The sequence below is a fragment of the Drosophila tropicalis genome, unplaced genomic scaffold (genome assembly GCF_018151085.1).
Source record: "Drosophila tropicalis isolate 14030-0801.00 unplaced genomic scaffold, ASM1815108v1 contig_593, whole genome shotgun sequence".
Lineage (NCBI taxonomy): Eukaryota > Metazoa > Arthropoda > Insecta > Diptera > Drosophilidae > Drosophila > Drosophila tropicalis.
Genome location: NW_027173070.1, coordinates 16312930 through 16335407, shown reverse-complemented (window position 1 = coordinate 16335407; position 22478 = coordinate 16312930). Strand labels below are relative to the sequence as shown.

Here is a 22478-nt window from a genome sequence, read left to right as displayed (position 1 = left end):
ACATACGATCATCTTCAAAGGCGCCAACTCAGCTGCATTCTATAACGAACCTAAAACTCAAATCTCCATCTCAATCAACGCTCTGCTCTAGCTTAGATCGTACGTGAACGAATCGCAGTCTCTCTGTCTGTGTGTGTTGCCAAGAGCTGATTTGCCTTCTTTTGTGGCACACACACACACCACACACGCACACATCTTCGAGGCAAGTGATTGTGCTGGGGCCCCTCTCTGGAACAAAGTAGTCTACTTGCATGCGAGGTGAATGTGTCGGCATCTGCCTTACCATCAGCATCAGCATCTGCATTGGCGTCGGCGTTTGTGACAAGCTCCAAAACTTTACGTTTTTGTGTTTACCTTGTCAAAGAAAAAATTGAAGAAGATCGTGCCACAGGCGACCCCAATTGATATAGAGTCTTAGTTGTTTTTTATGTTTTTGGTATAGACAAATTAAATTGCGTTCAATGGGCATAGAAGGATTGACACACCATAAGACAAAGGATTCCATAAGAAACAAAAAAGTAATTACTCCCTCTCTTCCTGGATAAAGAATATGAAAACTTTCAAAGACAATTATTATTTTATAATTTAATTTTTCATATTCCTCAATTTGACATTTCCTTGCAATTAAAGTCCTACGCAGACATTGTTTCTATTTGATGGGAAATTAATTGAATTAAATTTACACATCCGCCTACCATAGGCCAAATGGAAGCCAAAGAATAAATTGCTACACTACGTGCCTCTCTTGAAGAGGCACCACATCCTCCCTCCTCCTGCTCCACCTCCTCCGCCAGTTAATTAACCAGACGTGGGGGTTAAAAGCTACCGATCTCAGATCTTGATCACGTCGCCAAGCTAACCCCAAACATAACTCATCCTCATCATGGCCCATCTTGATGATCAGATAATCTTTATTCATTCAGTTGCCAACTTTCTCAGGTATAAATGTTTATAGCGTCCAAAGACTTGCCAGAGGAGTAAAACATGTATTACATAGATAATTACACAAACTATACACAAATCGTAGAGCACAAAGAGTAAAAGTCCACCCAAGTAGCAGCATAGAATCAAGGTTAAAATGGAGATCACAAGTTGAAATATGCAAAGCCAGCGGCATTCATAGAAGGCTAAAACAAAACAACAACAAAAATTATAAATAATTAAGGCAATTATTTAGTAGTTATGCACTTACAACTGGCCAAGAACAAAACATAATAAACACAACCAATTGCTCCATTTGGCGGATTTAAAAAAGTCGAAGATGAGCCAAATATCAGTTGGGTAAGACCAAAGCCTCGTCCATAACTATAAGTTAAGATTTAAGATTTTTGGATAAACTTAAAGGATTTCTAACTCACTCAGATTTGAAGACAGCTGTGCAACTAATTTGCTCTGCTATATCACACATTGCTCTATAGTTCTCATTGTTATCCAACTGAATCTTAATATATAGAGAATATATCGATATGGCTAGTCCACATAGACAAAGGAAGCGTAAACGATTTGCTGATGGAACTAAAATGCCGCTCATAGTGTTAGTTTCAGGTGGGAAAGAGAAATGAAATTGTAAGTGTCCCTTTTGACAACAGGTTGCCAGCATCAGGGATGTCAACCTGCTTTTCACCAGCAGTTGCTCAAGGATTCAGTTAAGGATATGCCGTCTATCTGACAACTCTAAAATTAAATAGCATCTGCGCAGCATCCAATTCCATTTCTGACGTCATTAGTTCTATTTATATAGTGACATAAACTGTTTTGACATCAACAGGTAATGAAAGTTTATTGGTAAATTGCAAACACACATAGGTATATAAACACATACATACAGATGTGCATACATACATGTATCTTAATTAGAAAAACCCAAGTTTTCTTATCTCATTCGGAAATTAATAAATTCTCCAAAATGGTTGAATTTGACTTGATGGTTTATTATTTCATTTAATGTGGTATTAACTGTTTACTTTTTCGGAACTTTAACTTATACAATTAAGTACAAGCTTTCTATATTTTTCAAGGATGACTGTCAGTTGCATACTTTATGGGGTACATTTTTGTCATTTCGTATCCCGAATCATAAACAAAACCACATCATAGGTTCATTTTACATATATAGATTACTAGTTTAATATAAAAACAAAAGTGTGACAAAATTTTCAAAATTATTCCGATCTGCTTTAAAATCTACAGGACTTAGAAGTAATGGTCAAAATAAGAAAAATTTATAGTTGAAATTGTGACTATATCCCTAAATATACTTTCAGAGGCAAAACAATCCTTTTCAAAAGGTTTGAATATTTAAAAATTTCTGTTTTCCAAGAGCAACGTTTTATCTAATTTTATAGGTAAACCGACAAAATTTTAAAAAGTTAAATTAATGATAGAAATCAAACGATTATCAGCCTATATTATTGGGATTAATATATTTAGAAACAAGCTAAAAACTGTCCCCAACTGCAGATGAATTGCATCATTTATGGAGTCAACTCTCTTCATGTGTTACCCTTACAACATTATCATGAATTTCTCACCATATTAACAATCCACAATCTACCATTTTCCTCAAGTTATGCTTCACTGCATCCAAACTCTACATATAAAATTAGCAGACGAAGAGACATCTTCTCAAAGGCATGAACTACATATATGTACATAAATGAATATATATGTATATATATATATGTATAAGTTTATATCTAACTTAGTCGCAATGACAACAACTCATGAGTTTGTTTTTCACAGTTCATGACACAATAGAGCCTTCTCTTCTGCAAAAAAACGCTGATGTCCCTTTTAAATTTATGGCTTCACGAGTTTTATTTATGTATTTACCTTTTTAACTGATATATAAATTTAAGCTTAAACATGAAATTAAAAGAAAAAAAAAGGCCCAATGGAAATAATTTCGAAAATTGCAGTAGCATGAAGCAAGCTTCCACTCCCACTCCTCTGCATCCTCCAACCAGTCATCCTCTAACCTACTCGCCCCATCCCGATCCCTATACCCGCGCTGATCTTTACACAAATCGCCGCCCGCTGGCAAAGTGAAGTGATAAATTTACGCAACCTTGGAGACGAAAGACACATACAGTCACCACATGCGGCAGCAACATCAGCAGCAAGTTGTTTGGCACAGTTTCGAGGAGAAATAACACAAAAACAACAACAAAAAACAAAACCCTTCAAAGCTGCTGTCAGTTTGATTCAGGCTCTGCCTCAGCATCAGCCTCACCGGCGGCATCACGCCTCACCTGGTTGAACAATGCATATATTTATAAATAGAATTTGGACTGAATTCGCAATAAAATCCACATAATGCAGGAAGTTTATTGAACTTTACACTTCAAAATTCGAAATAGATTTCAAATCGATTACTTTTGGCTGATGCGTTTAGAAGGGCTAATGCAGCTGCATAAATGCAGTTTCTTTAGTGGGTGGTAGGTGGTGGGGGAGGGGGAGCACGAGCACGCGCTATTGTCGTGTAGATCCGTGATCAAATCAAGTGAAGTGCATTAAAGTACTAGCAACAACAACAAAAGAGCCTCAAGTGCAGCTGGAAAACAAAAACGCAAAAAAAAAAATTAAGCAAAATAGTGATCGAGTCGACTTTGATACACCATGCATTAGGGGAACTACATATGTATGTACATACATATCAGTATAAAAGACTTTTTTACATGCCTTTTAGCGAACTTAGGCTATCTCGCTTATTCGAACAACCACTTAAGCATTTTGCGCCTCAACAACGACCTTTCGGTAAAAACAATTTATAAGAGTAACTTGGCTAATTGTTAACCAATTTTTATGAAATTTTGTGAGCCAATAGATATTTATATTAAATATTAGTGTAGTAAATTTAAGTTAAGATGCTAATAATAGCGCAAAAGAAACTCACATGCATTAATCTCCCTATGTATACTATCCTAAATTCTCTATCTGCATACTAACAGAGGGACCTAGATCGGTTCGATCGGTTAAGTCGGATATGTTTTAAGTTATAGGATTCCTTCTCCGTGTTACATAATTTTCAGTATGTTTAATACACCATTTTAATCAATGGGTATACATGGTATAAAAACAACGTTGAAATGATGAAGCCCGTTTTGATGATTATGATTATGTTGAAGGTAAAACATTGCATTGTTGCACTCTTCTGCACGTGTGATGGAGAGCCTAGGAGTTGGAGTTGAAGCTGGATTTGGAATTGGAGTTTTTGGCGCCGACTGGAACTACAATTGTAAGGAAGTTAAGGTTACTGCATCTTTCGCAAGTGCTCAATGCAATTCAATGCTCATTTGTATGCGTCAATTTTGTAGGTAAATGAAATTCGCAATTAATTAAAATCAAAACCACTGATGAGCTTGATGATTTGAGTGGAATTCTAATGTACATACATACACACATACATATGTAGGTATGGATAAGTTTCAAGTTAATTCATAAAAAATATATATTTACACAATCCAACAGATTGGCTAGTAACTACATATATATGAATACTAACTAATGACACCATAAACAAGATCATGTTAAAAGCACTTGCGATGCACTATAGACGAACCAACATCATTATATTCCTTCGCATCGATCCACATTTTTTGAAAACTTGAGAGTGAAGCTAATACAGCACCACCAGTCCATACAGAGAATCGTCTCTCCGGGTTGGCTATGATCTTAACCCTTACATTCGCGGGCGTCATTTCAATTAGATCCTGTCGCAAACGTTGCTCAATATTTGGAAAAAGAGTTGTGCCGCCAGAGAGTACAATATTTTTGTACATATCCTTACGTAAGTCCATGTCACACTTGTGTATAGATTCATAAATTGCCTCATGCAGACCGAGTGCCTCTTGACCCATATGGAATGGCTTAAAGAGAGCTTCGGGACAGCGAAACAGTTCATTACCCAATGTGATTCTTTGGCCGTCGGGCAGTTCATAGACTTCCTCCTGCATGGTGTGGCTAATCTTCAAGTCCTCCTCATAGTTCAATGAGACAAAGCACAGTTTCTCTTTTATGTCACGAACAATCTCACGTTCGGCAGTGGTGCTAAACTTATATCCACGCTCTAAGAGCAACTTACCCAGATAGTCAGTCAAATCCCGGCCAGCCAAATTCAGACGTCTGACAGAATGGGGCAATGCGTAGCCTTCGTAGATGGGAACCGTATGCGTCACACCGTCTCCAGAGTCAAGTACAATTCCACATGTTCGACCAGTAGCATAGAGTGAGAGCACCGCCTGAATGCCCACATATAAGGCTGGAACCTGAAAAGTCTCAAACATAATTTCGGTCATCTTTTCGCGATTCTTTTTTGGATTTAATGGTGCCTCAGTGAGTAAGACAGGATTTAGGTGGGATTCTACGCGTAGCAAATCAAAGGTATGATTCCATATCTTCTCCATATCGTCCCAATTCGTGACAATGCCATGTTCAATGGGATACTTAAGTGTTAGCATTCCCCTTTTACTAGACGCTGCCTCGCCAATAATACTATCCTCTAGACGAGACTCCAAAAGAACGTTTAAATGACGTGGACGGCCCACAATGGAGGGGAATATCACACGAGGTGTTTTATCACCTGCGAAACCTGCTTTACATACTCCTGAACCATTGTCAATTACAATTCCCTTGCTTGATAGTTCAGTTTCGTCTTCAACGATCATTTCTTTGGCGATAAAGGCTAATATATGGAGCACATTTTCATTGATAAACTGCGTTCGGATGGCATGTTCAACTTACGAATCTTGAGTGACTTAAATAGAATTTTTTGTGCCCTCTGATCGGATAAATCGATTCTAATTTGAGAAGGTACAAAGAATCTAGACATATTATTTTATGTGTATTTGTGTGACTGGATTGCTGCCTGTTCGAATGTCATTTAAAAGTGTCATTTGGAAATTTTTAATTTTGATTAGTAAGAGGAGCATGAGGCAATACTTTATTGTTAAAATACATCAATATAAGATCAAATGTATCGAAAAAGTCGATTGTTTTTGCTGCCATTGAGTCAACCACTGTGCCAACTTGGGCCTGGCAGCCAAAAAACAATAACGCAAAATGCTGGACCGACACCATCAAATTAATTCAATGCATAAAAACTTTTGTTCATGTTACAAAACAGCAAATGGTCGAGGTCCAGTCTTCTTGGGATATGCTATTGAAAACGAAGTGGACTGAGTCCTTCAGTTAAAAATAGTCAATAATGAAGAGATTTGGGAGGATAATTGGCTCCTAATATTTTGTCGTCATATCAAGTCATTGCAAAAAAGAAGGTTAATAAAAACCTAGACACAAACGAAAGGACGAAAAATCAGTTCTATTCTATGTACACTAAAAGAATGCATTAAATCTTTCAGAACCGTATATGGTATTGTATAGTTCTTCCAAAATTACATCAACCAAGTTTTTTGAATTCCTCAACGATTTTTTGGTTCACATCCAGCAACTTATCCAAGCTTGACGGTGACGGTATTGAACAGCTCCAACACTACCATAATCTAAGATTCAGGTATCCTTAAAGCAGCACTTAAAATATATGTAGATATGAATTGTTTGCCGCGAAGTATCACTTAAACTAAATAACCGTTGTACCGATCAAACGATGAGCCAAAAACCAACACAACGTAAAAATTGTACAATAATAAGCAACAGCTTCAAAAACCATTAAAAATTAAAGTTTTTGATTATTTAATTGGCTTTTACTTTCATTTAAAAAAAAAAAAGAAATACTAGTCGTCTCACAATCAGTGATTTTTAAGTGAAATACATTTTTACAGTTGGTAACACTGTTTCTCACTCGTTCTCTCATTTCTCCGGCTGTCATTCTCTGTTGCTGTGTGTGTTTACTCGAAATATTTTTAATCGCTCGAGCAAAAAAGAAACTTAACAAAAATATTGAAAAAAATTAACATAAAATAATTTTTTACTGATTTATTATAGGTAAAGATGTTTGTTGCACGTAACGTAACCAAAGCAGCTCGGTAAGTGCAGTAATATACGTGAAAAATCTATTTTGATGCCGGGTGACTCTTTAGAATTATTACATAAAAAGCAACCATGGCTAGGCCGTGAACTTGAATTGAGGCAATCAATGCATATATGTACATATGTTTACCGTTACAGCCTCGCTGTGCGCGGAAAGCACACGCTTCCCAAGCTGCCCTATGAGTATACCGCTCTGGAGCCCATTATTTGCCGTGAGATTATGGAATTGCATCATCAGAAGCATCACCAGACCTATGTCAACAATCTTAACGCTGCAGAAGAACAACTGCAAGACGCCCAAAGCAAGAGCGATACCACAAAAATAATTCAATTGGGTTCGGCTCTACGTTTTAATGGTGGAGGCCACATTAATCACACCATCTTCTGGCAGAATCTCTCACCTGAGAAGAGCACTCCCAGTGAGGACCTCAAAAAAGCCATCGAATCCCAATGGAAGAGCTTTGACGACTTCAAAAAGGAACTGACCGCCTTGACAGTGGGCGTTCAAGGATCTGGCTGGGGTTGGCTGGGCTACAACAAGAAGACAGGCAAATTGCAGTTGGCTGCTCTGCCAAATCAGGATCCACTTGAGGCATCAACTGGCTTGATTCCACTTTTCGGAATTGATGTTTGGGAGCATGCTTATTATTTGCAGTACAAAAACGTTCGCCCTTCGTATGTTGAGGCCATTTGGGATATTGCTAATTGGAATGACATCTCTTGCCGCTACCAGGAGGCCAAGAAGCTAGTCTCTTAGAGAGCTTTAAATATATAAATGTTTAATCTATGTTTTAATGTCAAAGGCATGGGGTCATGGAACCCAAAAACAAAAGCGAACTGTAGTCTGATATAAAGCAAATTATATACATATTGGAAATCAATTTGCAAAAATTATTGAAATCGTTTCATTTTTATAGTTCACCGCATATATATCTGTAAGGGCATCTATTTATTTTTTGTTTTAGAGCATAGTAATCTTCGGAAAGTTTATTAAACTTAAACCAAAAAACTATTTGCTTGCCTAGGCGTTAGTCAACACTATTCAAAAATTGGTCCGTTGCTGTCTGGTCATACTGGTCCGAAATCAGCTGTTCTACCTGGCAAATTTTGTGGCATCAAGAAAAACCAAATTCGAAACAAAACCATGGCCGGACGTGAAGCCGTCAAGCGCGCCGTACAACAAGTGCGTCCCATTCTCTCCGTGGACCGCGAGGAAGCACGAAAGCGTGCCCTCAATCTCTACAAGGCCTGGTACCGTCAAATTCCTTACATTGGTATGTTCCTTCTCCTGTCTGTTATGTCATCAAATCTTTCTGTTCAATAAACAAATGCATTTTTCATTATTAGTTATGGACTATGACATTCCCATGACTGTAGAGCAATGCCGGGACAAGTTGCGCGAAGAGTTTGTTAAAAATCGCCATGTAAGCGACATACGGGTGATTGATATGCTAGTCATCAAGGTAAGTGAATGCCTTACTGACTGACACCACCATCACTCATTCTAACAAATTCACAGGGCCAGATGGAACTGAAAGAATCTGTCGAGATTTGGAAGCAAAAGGGTCACATTATGCGCTACTGGAAGGAATCGCAAGAACCAAAACCCACGGACTTCCTTTCAAAATTCATTCAGGGCGTTAATTAGAATTCTTTACAATTTGAAATAGTTTAAAATATATAAAAATCGTGTAAAACGAGAAACAGGCAGTTGTTGCGCTTCTGAAACGCTTGATTATGTTCGTGATTTATTTGGGAATTTTTTTATGGATGTTTGTATGCACTTCAAAAAAAGAACAAAACTAAACTACCATGGATTGTAGTAAGTTTGGATTGTATACAGTTTGTTGTGAATTCTCTGAGTAAGGTTACTAATTAAAACGTAAAATTTAAAATGTGGTCGGATTTATATGGTTGTGGTGTGTAAAATTCAGTTCAGTTTGGTTCAGTCCAGTCTTCTAGCTCTTGTTGCTTGGTAGGTGAATCCTTTTCATTTTTTCTCTCTCAGTTTATGGTATAAGATCGAGCAGATTGTCCAGGGTAGCGGAATTTGAAAAGAGATCATTTGTGATTTCATCGTAGTCAACTCCTAGGTCTCTCAGTTCATTGAAACAATCGTCGCTAAATCCGGGAATTTCCAGCGAATTGTTAGCCTTGTTAAATACATCGTAACGATTTGTATAGCCAGTGCGTTCGCGAAACATCTCAGCCAATTCGTTATCGGTTAGCTCAATTCCATGAAACTTCTTGGAATGTTGGCGAAATCTAAAAAAAACGTCAAGTGTTATAATTAATTTATTTCCAACAACTAGTCAATAGCGATCACTTACTTTCCACGTTCGGCAAATTCCTCGGCACATTCAATACACTTGTAAGGGTAATCCATATGCTCATACTGATGTTGACGCAAAAGGAATCGAGTTTTGGTCTCGAAACTACAATTGTCACAGCGCCAGACTTTCTGTTTCTGATGATTCCTCTGCTCGTGCTCGCGTAATAGAGCGTAATTTGGAAACTTACTGTCACAGCTCTGGCAACTGACCAGTCTCTCATGCTGGACATGAGCACGTTCATAATGGACGCGCAGTTCAGCCGCATTGATATAGTTCAGTGAACACTTGTCACACTGATAATGTCGCTCCGAATGACGTTTGCGATGGACAGCCAGAAAGTCGGCATTCTTGAAATTTTTATGACATATCTCGCACTCATGCAATGTATCCACCGAATGCTGTTGCTGCAAATGGACCTCATACTTTCGCATGCTGGTAAATTGTTCGGTACAGAAATTACACTGTACAGGTTCCTTCACCTGGCAGAACCGCTGATGGGCTTGGAGACTTGGCTTTGAATTAAAAATTTTATCACAAGCAGTGCATTTGTGTATCTGAAGCGGCTGCTGCTCTACGATTTCATTATGTGGTTGTGTGTGCATTCTAGTGTAATGCTTTCTGGCCGAGCGCTGATCCTTAAAGACGCGTGCACAGGCTGGGCAATTCTGCTGCACATAACAAAACATTTCTGAAAATAATTTGGATGATCCTCATTATCTAGGCTTCTTTCTGATCTAAATTAGTTATTACCGAAGTCGCCATCAATTTTATGATGATTGATGAGATGCTTTTGCATATCTGCACGGTTATTTGTCTCATAACTATTGCAAGGACGACACTTGAAGCTCCGATCTGTAAGTATTAAACGGAAAAGGATATAATCAAAACACAATTCAAAATATTTTTATATGTTACTCACTTTTGGTTAGACCAATTATATCATCTTCGTGCATATCGAAGTTATGGACATTCAAATAATGATTCCTTAGCTGTTTGACTTCTTCGTGCGTATAATTGCATATATTGCAACTAAGAATTGGAATATGCAGTGGCGTTTGAACTGCGGTAGATGTTGGCAACTGCGTGGTAGGTGAAGCCGCCTTTACATCTACATTCAAATTGTCAGAGCCTTGGAAACAAAGGACTAAAAATCAGACTATTAAATTAATTCCCATTTACTTACCTTTTTTGTGTGTGGTTGCAATACTAGATTCAATCGTCATGGTATCCCTGAATTTTTTCGCTTCCTTCTGATCTTTTGGATCATCGTTTAGTGTCATGAAGGTAGCACGTTCGATTAAATCAACCTCAACATCAGGCAGACCAGACATGTCGCCGTTTTTATTATTAAATTTGTAATTATTATTATTATTATTGTTGTTATTCTCGCTGATGTTCGTGCTGGCAGCCCCTGACTCTACATCAACTTCTCCATTGTCATTGATAATACTATTTTCAAAGAACGTTTCATTGTTTTTAGCATCGGAACCATCGTTTTCATCCTCTTCATCTTGATTGTTGGTATCGTATTTGACATCAAACAATATGACTAGAAGGGAGCATTAACTATAACGATAAAAGTGATAAATTTGGTGGCTATGAACTTACTGTCATCCTCCTTTGGCGGCTTGCTGCTGCTCATGACATCAGAATCTAAACGTGGTATTTTAGCTCCTCTCATGTATAAAACATTTTCTTCTATGGGACCTGGCACTCCGTCATAGCTTTCCACAAATTGCTCAAATTGCTGACTAAATTGATTCCAGTGTAACAGCTCGTCGCTGGCCTTTCGCTTCAGCTCACCCCCTATGTTATCAGCAACCGTAGATGAAGCTGGTTTAATTCTCTGCGATTCGGCATAGAGCTTGCTATGTGAGTCCAAAGCCATTTCAACAAAATGCATGGCCACCTCAAGAGCTCGACAGCAACGGACACAAATCTGCATTGGAAATTTATAGCCACTGGCGGTAACACAAGCATTTAGTTCCAAATTGGTACACCGGCGCAGACCCTGACCATATGTGCTGGGCTTCTGCAGATCTGGCATTTTTGCATCCAGTTTCACAGTCTTACGGTTCACAGAGAGACAGGCTCGGCATTTCGCTTGGTTAGCTTTATTAGCCTTGTTAAGTGTTAACACTGCCGGCGGCAAAACCGACGTGGAATCCATTTAGCCCGTCTTAGTTGTGGTAGTCGCCACTCGAACTAATTCCAAAGCGTTGTCAATGTCTCTGTTCACTGATTTGCGTTTTTTTTTTTCTTTCCGTTTACTTTTCTCCCAAATTTTTTTTTTTTGTTAACAAAATTTTTTGGCACACTTTCATATCATTGGTCACCCTTATTCGGCACCCTATTTTTTCGCTAACCGATTGCCGATCCTAATGGTGAGCGTAATAGTCCTAAGGGTGAGAGTAATAGTCCTAAGGAACTTGGGCGGTAAATTTGAATAATCTTTTTTGGAATTTAGCCATTAACCGGCATTGGTTTCCGTTCTTAGCGAACCATTTTAGTCAATTTCTGCTGCTAATTAGCGTAACTGAAAAATAATAATTAGTAAATGCACTTAGTTTCCTATTTTGATAGCATGGTGAAATATAAATCACAGTATCGAATGTTTAATTTTCTGTATTTCTCAATAATATTTACTTAATATCGAAAAAAAAGTACATGAATGTGATTTGTTATGTGCTATTCCTTATTTAAATTTAATCCATAGCTTTTTCATGTAACACTATAATTACTAATTATTAGCCTAAGCTTATTTTGGTATTCTGTTTAATTTCCAAGTAGTTTTTGAATTTGTCAAGTTAATTAAAAATATCATATTTTGACAAATTTATTTTTTATTGAAAATAAACAAAACTGTCATTTTTTATTTTTTAATCATAGAGATTATCCGTCTTTTATTTGACTTCTATTCGATTTATTTTTTAAACTTTTATTTGATAAAAATTCATCTCCAATGTTTTTTCAAATAATTTTTCCAAAACTAACCTTAGATCTGACTGAGAATACTATTAGATTTTTAAAAAACTTCAGAATCGTTGAACTAAAAAAAATGAACATTCGAATTACACAAGTTCTCAGGTGAACAAAAAAAGTTTATTATTTTATAATTGATTTAGCTTAATTCTAGATAGTTCAGTGTAAGCTATTCTTTAGGGCACTATTTATTACACAGCATTTGCATTTCTTATAAAATGGATGAGAATATTTAATGCATATGCCAAACATTTGAAAAAAAAAACAACGTATCGAAATGATTCAATGAATTGCGTAGATTTCAGAACAGAAATTCTGCTTTGCTTAACTAATTTAAAAGTGGTAAAACTTTTAACTCTTAGACATTAACTAGTATTTTAAGAAATAAAAAAAAAAAAAATCCAAACGTCGTATCTAAGGTGTTTGTGTATGTGTGTTTCTTAAGTACCCTTAATGATTAAACAGCATCTTGCAGTGACTATATTTCGGATGCCAAGAGAGTGCTTGCTTATTTACATAAGAAAATTTTGGAGATAAAAAGTGGAAAACTTTGGAATACCATTAGCGCCAACACAACTTCGTGACATATAACTACAACTACATTAAAATTTTTTTTTTTTTGTACAGTGAAAAGAAACATTCATTGTGCTTATTCAAAATTGCTTTTTCTTTTTTAGTCGCCAGCTTCTGGTGCCTCTACAGTTTTCTTTTTACGCGAAGTCTTTTTAACGTGCAAATTGTTGGAGCGAACATTATTGCATAACATTTTGGCCCAATCGCTGTCAGTTAGCTCAAGTTGATGGGCTTGACGGGCATGCAGACGAAGCCTGAAATGGAAAAAAAGAATTCGCTCGATAAAAAAAAAACTGATTGATCAAAGTTTATTTATCTACACTTACGGTCCGCGCCGCACGTAGGTTTTATCACAATTCGGACACTTGTACGACTGTCCATTGCCACTATGAATGCGCATATGAGCTCTCAAATTGAAACTATTTACCATATCTTTTCCACAAATATTGCAGACATGACGAACCTTCAGATGCACGGCATTTTGATGACGAACCAAATGATGTTTGAAATTAAAAGTCTTCGTACATCCATCCAGTGAGCATCTGAAGGCTTTGTCTTTGCTGCTCATGTCATGCTTTTCTGCGTGCTTCATTAAAATATGTCGCTCCAGCTCCGGCTTTTTAATAAAGCACTTGGGACAGCGGTTGCATTGATATCGGCGTGCCAAATGCCGTTTCATATGGAATTTCAACAATGTCAGGGTTCGAAATGTTGCAAGACATGTGGAACACTTGTGCTGAAAGACAACACGACGCGGTTCTCCGCCAGAATGCATATCGGTTTCATGTTTAGCCAGTTTACTTAGTTCATCGAATGTCTTATTGCACAATTTGCATACAAAGATCGGAGTGCGTGGAAGACGCGTTCGTCCGTCCTTAATGGGCGATGGCTCCATGGTGGCGGCAGTTAATAATTTGTCACTACCATTGAGTACATGACTGGGAAGCACTTCGGCTGCTGGTGTATAGCCATCTGTTGTAGTAGTGTTGTTGTTGTTGTTATTATTGTTATTGTTAGTAGTAGTGGTGGTGCTACTGGTATTAATATTGTTGGAATCAGGATTTGGGTTATTGATGTTACCATTGGGCGTAGATGTACTATCACCCATAAAATCATAATCGAAATCGAAGTGTGTCGGTGTATTGAAAATTGTTGAAGATGTAGAAGCTGTGGTTACTGTTGGTGAAGCTGATGCTGCTGCTGGTTTCGCCGCCGTTGTAGTTGTAGTTGTAGTAGTGTCAGTAGTTGTAGTAACTTCAGTTGGCGTTACTTTTAAAATAAATGGCTTCGAGTTGGCTGTAGATTCATTTTTTTCCACTGCTGCAGCAGCTTCACCTTCAGCCTCTTTCTCAGTTTGAACGGTGGTTTCTGACACTTTTTTTTTTCATTGTTTATCATGAAATGGTAATGTAGATTGTTGTTGTTGGTTAAACGATGAATGATTGAACAACAGCGGCATGTATTGAGTATAGTTGGAAGTGGAATTTGAATTGTAGGATATTGTTGGAAGGGAATTCTTGACCATCTTACCGCATTCGGCGACATTTATTCCATCTATCTCAGCATTAGCAGAGGCAGCCCCCATCGATGTGTCAGCAGCAACAGGAACCACCGCTGTGTCATTAACAACGGGAGCCGCCATCGCTGTGTCATCAGCCACAGGAGCCGCCATCGCTGTGTCATCAGCCACAGGAGCCGCCATCGCTGTGTCATCAGCCACAGGAGCCTCCAACGGGGTGTCAGTTTCCTTATCTGCGGTGGCATCTTCGGCATTGTGCAATGGCACGGTTTCGTTTGTCTCCGCATTGGGTTGGGTTTCGTTTGGTGTTATTGTAGGGGCTGGACTTTTTAGCTCAATTATGGTGTCCACCAGGTGACTACGTTGTAAATGCCGTGTTAGTGTCCGTTTAGCAGCAAACGAACGTATACAACGTGGGCACTCAAATGGTAATTCTAGAGAGATAAAATCAAAATACATTAGCAACTTGTCCACTAATTATTATTATCGTCAAATACTTACTACGTATAATAAACACTTCATTGGCATGTACGGAAACTAAAAAAAAAAAAGAAAAAAAAAAAAAGAAAAATGAGAAACGAAAATTGAATTATAATTGATATAAAAAAGGACGAAATAAAAGTAATACAAAACCTGATGGTTATTTATATAACAACCCCACTTATTTGAAATATCAAAATATTAATCAAGAGAAAAGGTATTCAAGCATTTTTTCGAATTTTTTTGTCGGAATCGGATTTGAGACCTGTTGTTGCTTCCCATTCAAAGCCAAATTAATCGGTTTCAATTTGTTTGCCCTTTAGTCAGTAAAATAAAGTATGGAAATATTTGCAAATTTTCATTTAAATTCATGAAATTTAGGGCTTTTAAATATTTTTCTATTAATCTGTAATATGTTGAGAACAATTTTTCCCTTGTGTTCGAAAGATTTAAATCAAAGTCGAATGAATCCATTTGAATTAAATACAAATGAATGAATGAAAACTACACAATAAAATTAATGAGTGTGAATGTTAAAAATACATAACTTTGTTTAATGTAAAAAGGCAATCGAATCATTCCAATTAGTTTTGACGCAACAACAACTAATCATTTAATCGAATTATTTACCCGGATCTATCAATATTAATTCATTAGTTAGAAAACAAAACATCTCAGTAGAAGGTTGGACCCCGATAACAACAGTATTGTAGTCTGAACCACCGACCATACCAGTTCATTTGAATACCAACATCACAATTGGTATTTGAATAGCATCTTATAGTCTTACATTCTAACTCATTCAATTCGTTTTGTTTCCTTCCCTTATGAATGTGAATATTGGTTATTCAAATTGATTATTTCTTTCACATATAAAACCTGAGTTATTTCTGTCACGAATTGCACAGAAACCAACAAAAGTGTTTCGAACTTAGCTTTGAAAACGATTGACATTTGACTTGGCGTTTAGAACAGCCAGCTCGAAAACGGAAACGAGAACACTCAAGAAATTTAAAAACTCATAAAACCTATTACCGTTGACTTATAATTTAGTTGCACATAAAGGTAAAAATTTCGCAAAACAAAAGCTAAATATTGATTCTAAGTTAAAGTTTTAGAAAATTTGCTTACCACCATCATTTATGCCATGATGAGCATTTAAATGCTTTTTCATATCCGCATCCGACTCACACTCAAATGGACATTTGGCGCACATAAGCATTGGATCTTCAATTAAGTTTAGAGATAAACGTAAGATAAGTTGTTCTTAATACTCCTTTAATGTTTTTTTCTTTTTACCTTTATTGACCTCGGCCTGGATGGTTTCCTTATTTGAACGAGCTACTGTTATTTTATCTCCCTTTGCCTGGACCATATCTCGGGTGGGCATGCGTTTGTGTACGGTCTTGTAATGCCGTATTAGTAAACGTTTCATATTGTAAAGATTTGTGCACAATTCACAGCGGTAGGGAGCCAGACCTGTGTCAATACATACATTAGCGCTTTTGGTCTGAATGAGAAATCGATACAAACATACCCCTATGAACAAACATATGATTCTCGAATTTGTATTGGCTGGTAAACTTTTTGTTGCAATAGATGCAATATGGTTTTTGCAAATGTCTCGACTGCTCATCATCGAAATCATCGACATCGTCGTCATCACTGGTTAACAATAGATTCTGATCAGCTGCATCATCATTGTTGTCATTTTCATCATCATTATCAACATCCTCTTCTTCTTCCTCCTCCTCCTCCCCCCCTCTTCGGCTTCCTCTTCAGCCACATCATTCTGCGCACCAACCACTGCCTCTCCACCACCCTCCTCTTCCTCTTCGAATTCACCAAAGAGATTTTCGGCATCAAAATCCAAACTTATATTATTATTATCAATAACTATATCATCGCCATCAACAACGGGCATACCATCCGCTGGTATGGTGCATATGGCTGCGACATCTGTATTATCGATGAAGTCTTGCATATCGCCAAAAGTTGATGCTAAATTTGGGTTTGGGAGTGGTGGAATAGTTGGCTCAGCTGTCTGGACAATATTATCGTTGGCTGATATTTCCGGAAATGCTGGAACAAATGCATTGTTTGTTGTGGTACTACTGATATTGTTAGTTTCCACAATAGCTGGAGGAGCTGTAGGAGCTTGCAATGGTGATGGTGGTTGTGGTGTTGTTAATGGTAGCGGTGGTAGCAGTGGGGCAACTGTAGTCACAGCGGTTTGCGTGCCATTGGGAAAAAATAATGGTGTTGCATCAACAACCACACTAATATCGCCCATTGGTGTTATGGTTGCTGTTGTATTCGCCTGTACCGGCTGCTGCATAATAATATCTGTGGCGGTTTCTGGAAGAATTGTCTGCACAGGCTCTGGATCTGTAACTTATGAATGATACAAATTGTTAGCTAACTAATATATGCACACATATATATATATATATCTAACTCACAAGGATTAACAACATGTTGCCCTTGATCGGCCGGCAGTTGATAGATTGGCGTGTTTACCACTGGCTCTACTTCAGCAGACCAACAGGGGCGCAATTGCACCTCTGTTGGACGGACCATGTGTTTGTCAGTATAATGGTCGTACAGTTCATTTGATATCCTTGTCTCGAACAGGCACAGATCGCATGATAAGAGTTCACCCTGTTCTACAGCCGGTGGTGGAGCCGGTGGTGGAACCGGTTCTGGGGTCGGCGGCTCCGTATGCATTACTCTATGATGATAGGCGAGATCAGAGCTATGCAGCGTAAAGAAATTACACTGATCGCAATGAAATTTGGGTAAATCTAAAAAAGACAGAACGAAAATTATATGAAACATCTTCGTATGGCACATATGGATGGATTCACTTACTATTGTGGGTTAATTGATGAGATTTTAAGCGGGCCAAAGTTGGAAATGATTTTAAACAAATTGTGCACTTATGCTTAAAAGTAGCAGCTGCCATTTTTCCAGATCGCGGCTTGGTATTTATTTGCGGTAAATTCTCCTCCACAATTAGCTCATTAATATCTATATCCATTGGTTCATTGTCATTTCCAAGAAGAGTTTGTAAATTTAAATTGCCTGTGGGTGCAACATTACTTTTGCTGTCATCGATATATTCAAAGAGGACTCCTAAAAAATAGAAAATACAATCATTTTATGACAGATTTAAGATATGGAAGCATTTTCTCTTACCACCACCATTTACTTGTTGTAGTGATCCATCTGGCATGACAAGAAATTCCGTGCCAATGCTAACATTATTTGCACTTGTTTCCTTATTGGGCTTTGAGTGTGGCTCAATATTATATTCACTTTTTGGCTGAGCATAATCCTCGGGTGTCAATACAGTCGGTATAAGCATTTCAATATCCTCCAGAGTGCAAACTTTAGGACCTTCCTGCAGTTTTTGTTCAAGTTGTTCCAAATTAATGCGATCCTCGGCCTGAGCTGTTGTTAGATTGTGCATCACTCGATAATGTTCCATAAGATGGCTCTGCTTGATCGTACTAAAAATGCACAGTGAGCAATTCCGGATGATTGTATCTAAAAACGAAAAATAAATTTGTTTAGAAGCTATAGTGATGAAATGGATGGAAACCAACCTCTATGCAAGCGTATGTGCTGCTTAAGATCCATCCGATTGTGTACCACGGTGCCACAAATTTTGCATTCATGGCGAATATTACCCGACTTGTTCGATCTCGCCTTGCTGTCTGGTGAAATGACTTCCTTTGCCGCCGTCTAAAAAAAAAAAGTTTTAAAATACATATATATATACATATATATGCGTCAGCCACCCCCCACATCTACGCACGCACACTCACTCGCACACACACACACACATCCAAAGAATACCCACCTCATGTCTAAAATTGCCATTAAGCTGCACTCCAAGACGCGAATGTTTTTTCCTATCTGAACTTAGTTTACGGCAAAGGATTTCATGAGCACGCAAAGCATTTTGCAGAAAATAGTAAGAGATTTGCAAAGTCTTGCTACACTCCGTGCAGATTAATTGGGGCAAATCGGGTTTATTATCCGTGCGTATGCAAAAGAGTAAGCAACGCAATAAAGGGATTTTATCCGATTCAGCACTTGGCTCCAAATTTCGCGATACCATCAACGTATCCAGTTGAACAAAATCCGCGTCCGATTTGAGACAGCAACGACAAACGTATTCGTAATCTTTATTGGACTTGATGAACTGAAGCTCCGCTTTTGCCTTTTCATTGCTTCTTCTCTCAATTTGTCTTGGTACTGGCATGGTTCACACATTAAAAACACATTTACCGCGGTTCCTTAATAATTTGTACAATTGTTTTTCAGTTTATGGCATTAGTTTTGGGGTTTTCACTCCCTCTGTAGGTCACAACATTAAAAATGTAATGTTTTCCTGCGTCTTTTCAGACGCTTGCAGCGATAACTGGTTTCTCTAGCTCTCTCTCTACCTTTGCTATCGATATGTTTGCGACTGTACACACTACCTGTGACTGTGACTCAAAACATTAATCGGCCAATGTTATGCGTTAATCAGTTGAAATAAAAAAAAAAAACCAAATTAGATAGCAATTGTTTTAAACTATGCGTTTATTTTTCTTTTAAAAAAATACTAGACCATAATATCCCAAAACAGTATGAGATTGTAATAAAAGTTAAATCAAAAATATATATTGCGAAATATATATATTATTTATTAAATACTAAAATGATAATATAGAAAATAATTAGAATTTAAGTAAACCAAAGATCTGCTTACTCCAAATTTGCGTTTATTTAATTGAATTTAAGTGAAAGTTCTGGTAAATGCGCAGAATAAAAATCACTTTATTTGTAATCTCTAAAAGTTATCGCTATCGATATACGTTTTACTTAATCGTCAACCAAGTTAAAACCAAAACGTAAATTCATGGTTTAAATTTGTTAAAATTACATACTCTTGTACATATACCTATTAAATATTAGCTTGTAAAATGACAAACATTTTGCCTCCCGAAGTAATAAGGGTGTGGATGTCTCTCTTCCTTCAAAATGGTGCTTTTGTGACTATTACAAAGCTAGAAAAGTGCTTGCGCTCGCTCTCAATAACTTCAGGTGAGGAGGCGCAACAACAACAGCAACGAAAAACAAACAAAATAAACAATTCTGTTTAATTTTTCAATTCACACAGATGAAGCTAGCCAAGCAGTGAAAACTGCTTTAAATTTGGGCATTCTAGTCCCCAAAGTGGCAAATGTTAATGGACGAGGGCGAGGGAGAGGTAAGGGAACTAAAGTAAGATTTTATCAAAAATTGGTTAAAGCAGCTGATTCATTGAGGGATGAATATTGCTTAGAATGCCATTTAACGAAAAGAGAAGAACCTGAATTTGAATCTGAGTTGCAACATTGCCTCACCTGTGCACGCAGTTTTCATGCTGCCTGTCATCGCAAAGATCCACACAAACCGAATTATTCAGTGCCATCATATAAGGGGCAAACCTACAAATTGCCAGTCAATGAATCTGATACAGATTTGGAAGACAATAATAGTGGTACAAATAACGATAGTAATAGTAATATAATTCCTCCGGAAAGCGAACTAATGCTTGACCACAACAGTAATGTTAATCTCACCCCATATGTCAATTCGTTTCTCAAGCATGAGCATGACGACGATGTTTTCTTTGTGAGCGAACAGCCGGCCGCAGTAAGACGTCGAAGACAAAGCCAGATTAAAAGTGAATTCCAGGCTCTAAATGATATACCAGATGTTGATTTGGAACTGGATCTTTGTACTATTTGTCGCCTGCAAAAGTTTGCAGTTTTACACAATCCTCCTCACTTGGGTAAGGAGGAGCTAAGCTGTCTACTAGACTATTCTTGGAAAAGCCATCAAAGTTGGCTGTCAATGGATGTAAGAAAATATATAACCAAACACTGGAGCAAAAGAGATGGGAATTTGGTCAAGCGTTTGCTTTTTCGTAATGATATTCTTGGCCTCAGTGACATCACTGAAAAGATTGCCAATCAGAAGTATAAGTATTTGACGGAATTGTTAATCGATTTGATTAACTTACAGCACAATATCGGAGTGTTCTTTGGCACCAAGTGTCAGGAATATAATGACACCAAGTGGCTCTTGCGGGATGTAACCCATGATATTCGGGAGATACGTCGTTGTCCGGACTGTTATCGGTTCTCAAGTGAGGCGAACCGTTCGACGTTTTGGTTTGCCAAGCCCTGCCTGCAACGCCATGAACTGGTCTATGCCAAGCAAACGGGATCGCCTCCCTGGCCAGCCAAGGTCATCAGAGTTTTATCCCGCAAACCGAATAAATATGACGTTCGCTTCTTTGGCGGCTCCCATTCCCGTGCTCTAGTTGCTGCCCGGGATATCCTTCCCATAGATGCAGACATCTCCGTTCACCTTAAAAAGAGAAATTCGCGCGCATTGAGTGCTGCTGTTCAGGAGCTAAAATGTCATCAAATGTTATCCCGCTTTTCGGCATCGTTTTTCGGCTACCATTCCAATCCTCAAGTAGGCGAGCAACTGATTAAAAACGCACTTCGTCACTTTGCAGAAGAATTTGTTACAGATCGCTTTATCAGTACTCCAACTCCGACAACTCTTTCAGTAAAAAAGAAAAGGAATCTCCAAGAGCGGGAATCCACCACCTTGGTACCAATAGCCAAGCGTTTGCGGTCTTCGACTCCTGCATATCTAACAACACAGCGTAAAAGTGCTGTACCAGTCGCAACAGCCACTCCACAACGTCGTTGTACCAATGACATAGAATGTGAATACTTTGACGAAGCAAATGTAACCATATCCAGCAGTGGGGACTATCATCAGTTGGCGTCAGAGCTTTTAGCAACTCAAGAAGAACTCTTCAAATGTAAAAGTGAGCTAGCCATAGTGAAACAAAATTTGGAAGATGTGAAACGTAAGAAATGGTGCTACTTCTGCCTAAAGGAAGCTATTTTCGATTGTTGCTTTTCCGGCTCTTACTGCAGCGGTGATTGCAAACGCAAGGACAAACGAGCTCATCTCACTATATGCAAACTAAAGCAATAACTAGGGATTTTCTAACTCACGCATTTGTACAATTTGTTATACTCTCAAAAAACTTGAAAAAGGAAGAATTTGAATGTGCCACTATTACTCTTTTTTCAGTCAGACCCGTGATATAAAGTTAGACGATATACATATATACATACATACATATAAAACCAATTGTGTTAAAGTTTTAATAATAAAAGTGGGGTATATAAACATTTAGAAACGTATGAAATGTTTTTTTTTTTTTGTTACAATAATTATTTTATTTTGAATTTGTTAAAGTAAGTTTTAAAAGTAGGTATAATAGTACAGACCTTTGTTAAATCAAAATATGAGTGGAGGTTCTTTATTTAATTTTTTACATATAAAATTGAAATCGTTTTTTTTTCTAACTAAGCAACATCAAGAGTTAGTGTATAGATATATATTTAGTTGAAACCAAAAATAAAAGTTGTGATTAAACTATGAACTACTAACAGTTACTTTGAATGATTTGCCTTACTAAAGTTAAGTTGGCAGCACTGCTTGCAGCGTGATGTATTTTTTGAATTTAAAAGAAT

The 22478-nt window shown here is 37.6% G+C and overlaps 7 protein-coding genes across 9 annotated transcripts; 3 read left to right on the top strand and 4 right to left on the bottom strand.

Annotated features, from left to right (window-relative positions):
- Window positions 1-893: 893 nt before the first annotated feature.
- Vkor (Vitamin-K epoxide reductase) lies at window positions 894-1540 on the bottom strand. Its single transcript, XM_068291422.1, has 3 exons — window positions 1359-1540; window positions 1193-1305; window positions 894-1127 (listed from the first exon to the last, which is right to left on the bottom strand). The coding sequence occupies exons 1-3, from the start codon at window positions 1529-1531 to the stop codon at window positions 916-918; spliced, it is 498 nt and encodes a 165-aa protein (XP_068147523.1). The 5' UTR covers window positions 1532-1540; the 3' UTR covers window positions 894-915.
- Window positions 1541-4436: 2896 nt separating this feature from the next.
- On the bottom strand, window positions 4437-5876 carry Arp53D (Actin-related protein 53D). The gene is made up of 2 exons (XM_068290941.1): window positions 5743-5876; window positions 4437-5683 (listed from the first exon to the last, which is right to left on the bottom strand). The coding sequence occupies exons 1-2, from the start codon at window positions 5828-5830 to the stop codon at window positions 4530-4532; spliced, it is 1242 nt and encodes a 413-aa protein (XP_068147042.1). The 5' UTR covers window positions 5831-5876; the 3' UTR covers window positions 4437-4529.
- A 940-nt stretch (window positions 5877-6816) lies between these two features.
- Window positions 6817-7881, top strand: Sod2 (superoxide dismutase 2). The gene is made up of 3 exons (XM_068290942.1): window positions 6817-6839; window positions 6943-6983; window positions 7126-7881. The coding sequence occupies exons 2-3, from the start codon at window positions 6949-6951 to the stop codon at window positions 7742-7744; spliced, it is 654 nt and encodes a 217-aa protein (XP_068147043.1). The 5' UTR covers window positions 6817-6839; window positions 6943-6948; the 3' UTR covers window positions 7745-7881.
- Window positions 7882-8054: 173 nt separating this feature from the next.
- ND-B14 (NADH dehydrogenase (ubiquinone) B14 subunit) lies at window positions 8055-8715 on the top strand. The gene is made up of 3 exons (XM_068290943.1): window positions 8055-8261; window positions 8335-8450; window positions 8507-8715. The coding sequence occupies exons 1-3, from the start codon at window positions 8132-8134 to the stop codon at window positions 8633-8635; spliced, it is 375 nt and encodes a 124-aa protein (XP_068147044.1). The 5' UTR covers window positions 8055-8131; the 3' UTR covers window positions 8636-8715.
- On the bottom strand, window positions 8675-11642 carry LOC137577458 (zinc finger and BTB domain-containing protein 41). Its single transcript, XM_068290940.1, has 6 exons — window positions 10929-11642; window positions 10504-10869; window positions 10240-10449; window positions 10071-10172; window positions 9318-10008; window positions 8675-9252 (listed from the first exon to the last, which is right to left on the bottom strand). The coding sequence occupies exons 1-6, from the start codon at window positions 11488-11490 to the stop codon at window positions 8997-8999; spliced, it is 2187 nt and encodes a 728-aa protein (XP_068147041.1). The 5' UTR covers window positions 11491-11642; the 3' UTR covers window positions 8675-8996.
- Window positions 11643-12391: 749 nt separating this feature from the next.
- Window positions 12392-19316, bottom strand: LOC137576802 (zinc finger protein 658B). 3 transcript variants are annotated; one of them, XM_068290110.1, is made up of 13 exons: window positions 18740-19314; window positions 18483-18621; window positions 18073-18423; window positions 17746-18009; window positions 17337-17678; window positions 16679-17268; window positions 16412-16622; window positions 16174-16353; window positions 16006-16101; window positions 14896-14931; window positions 14406-14828; window positions 13202-14249; window positions 12392-13129 (listed from the first exon to the last, which is right to left on the bottom strand). In XM_068290110.1, the coding sequence occupies exons 1-13, from the start codon at window positions 19142-19144 to the stop codon at window positions 12976-12978; spliced, it is 4239 nt and encodes a 1412-aa protein (XP_068146211.1). In that variant the 5' UTR covers window positions 19145-19314; the 3' UTR covers window positions 12392-12975. The 3 variants fall into 3 exon arrangements, with proteins under 3 accessions (XP_068146211.1, XP_068146210.1, XP_068146209.1); XM_068290109.1 differs by lacking the exons at window positions 16679-17268; window positions 17337-17678; window positions 17746-18009; ... (1 more) ...; window positions 18483-18621; window positions 18740-19314 and having other exon boundaries at window positions 13202-13847; window positions 16412-16580; XM_068290108.1 differs by lacking the exons at window positions 12392-13129; window positions 13202-14249; window positions 14406-14828; ... (1 more) ...; window positions 16006-16101; window positions 16174-16353 and having other exon boundaries at window positions 16413-17262; window positions 18740-19316.
- A 449-nt stretch (window positions 19317-19765) lies between these two features.
- LOC137576167 (zinc finger MYND domain-containing protein 11) lies at window positions 19766-22387 on the top strand. Its single transcript, XM_068289106.1, has 2 exons — window positions 19766-19971; window positions 20048-22387. The coding sequence occupies exons 1-2, from the start codon at window positions 19851-19853 to the stop codon at window positions 21931-21933; spliced, it is 2007 nt and encodes a 668-aa protein (XP_068145207.1). The 5' UTR covers window positions 19766-19850; the 3' UTR covers window positions 21934-22387.
- Window positions 22388-22478: the final 91 nt, after the last annotated feature.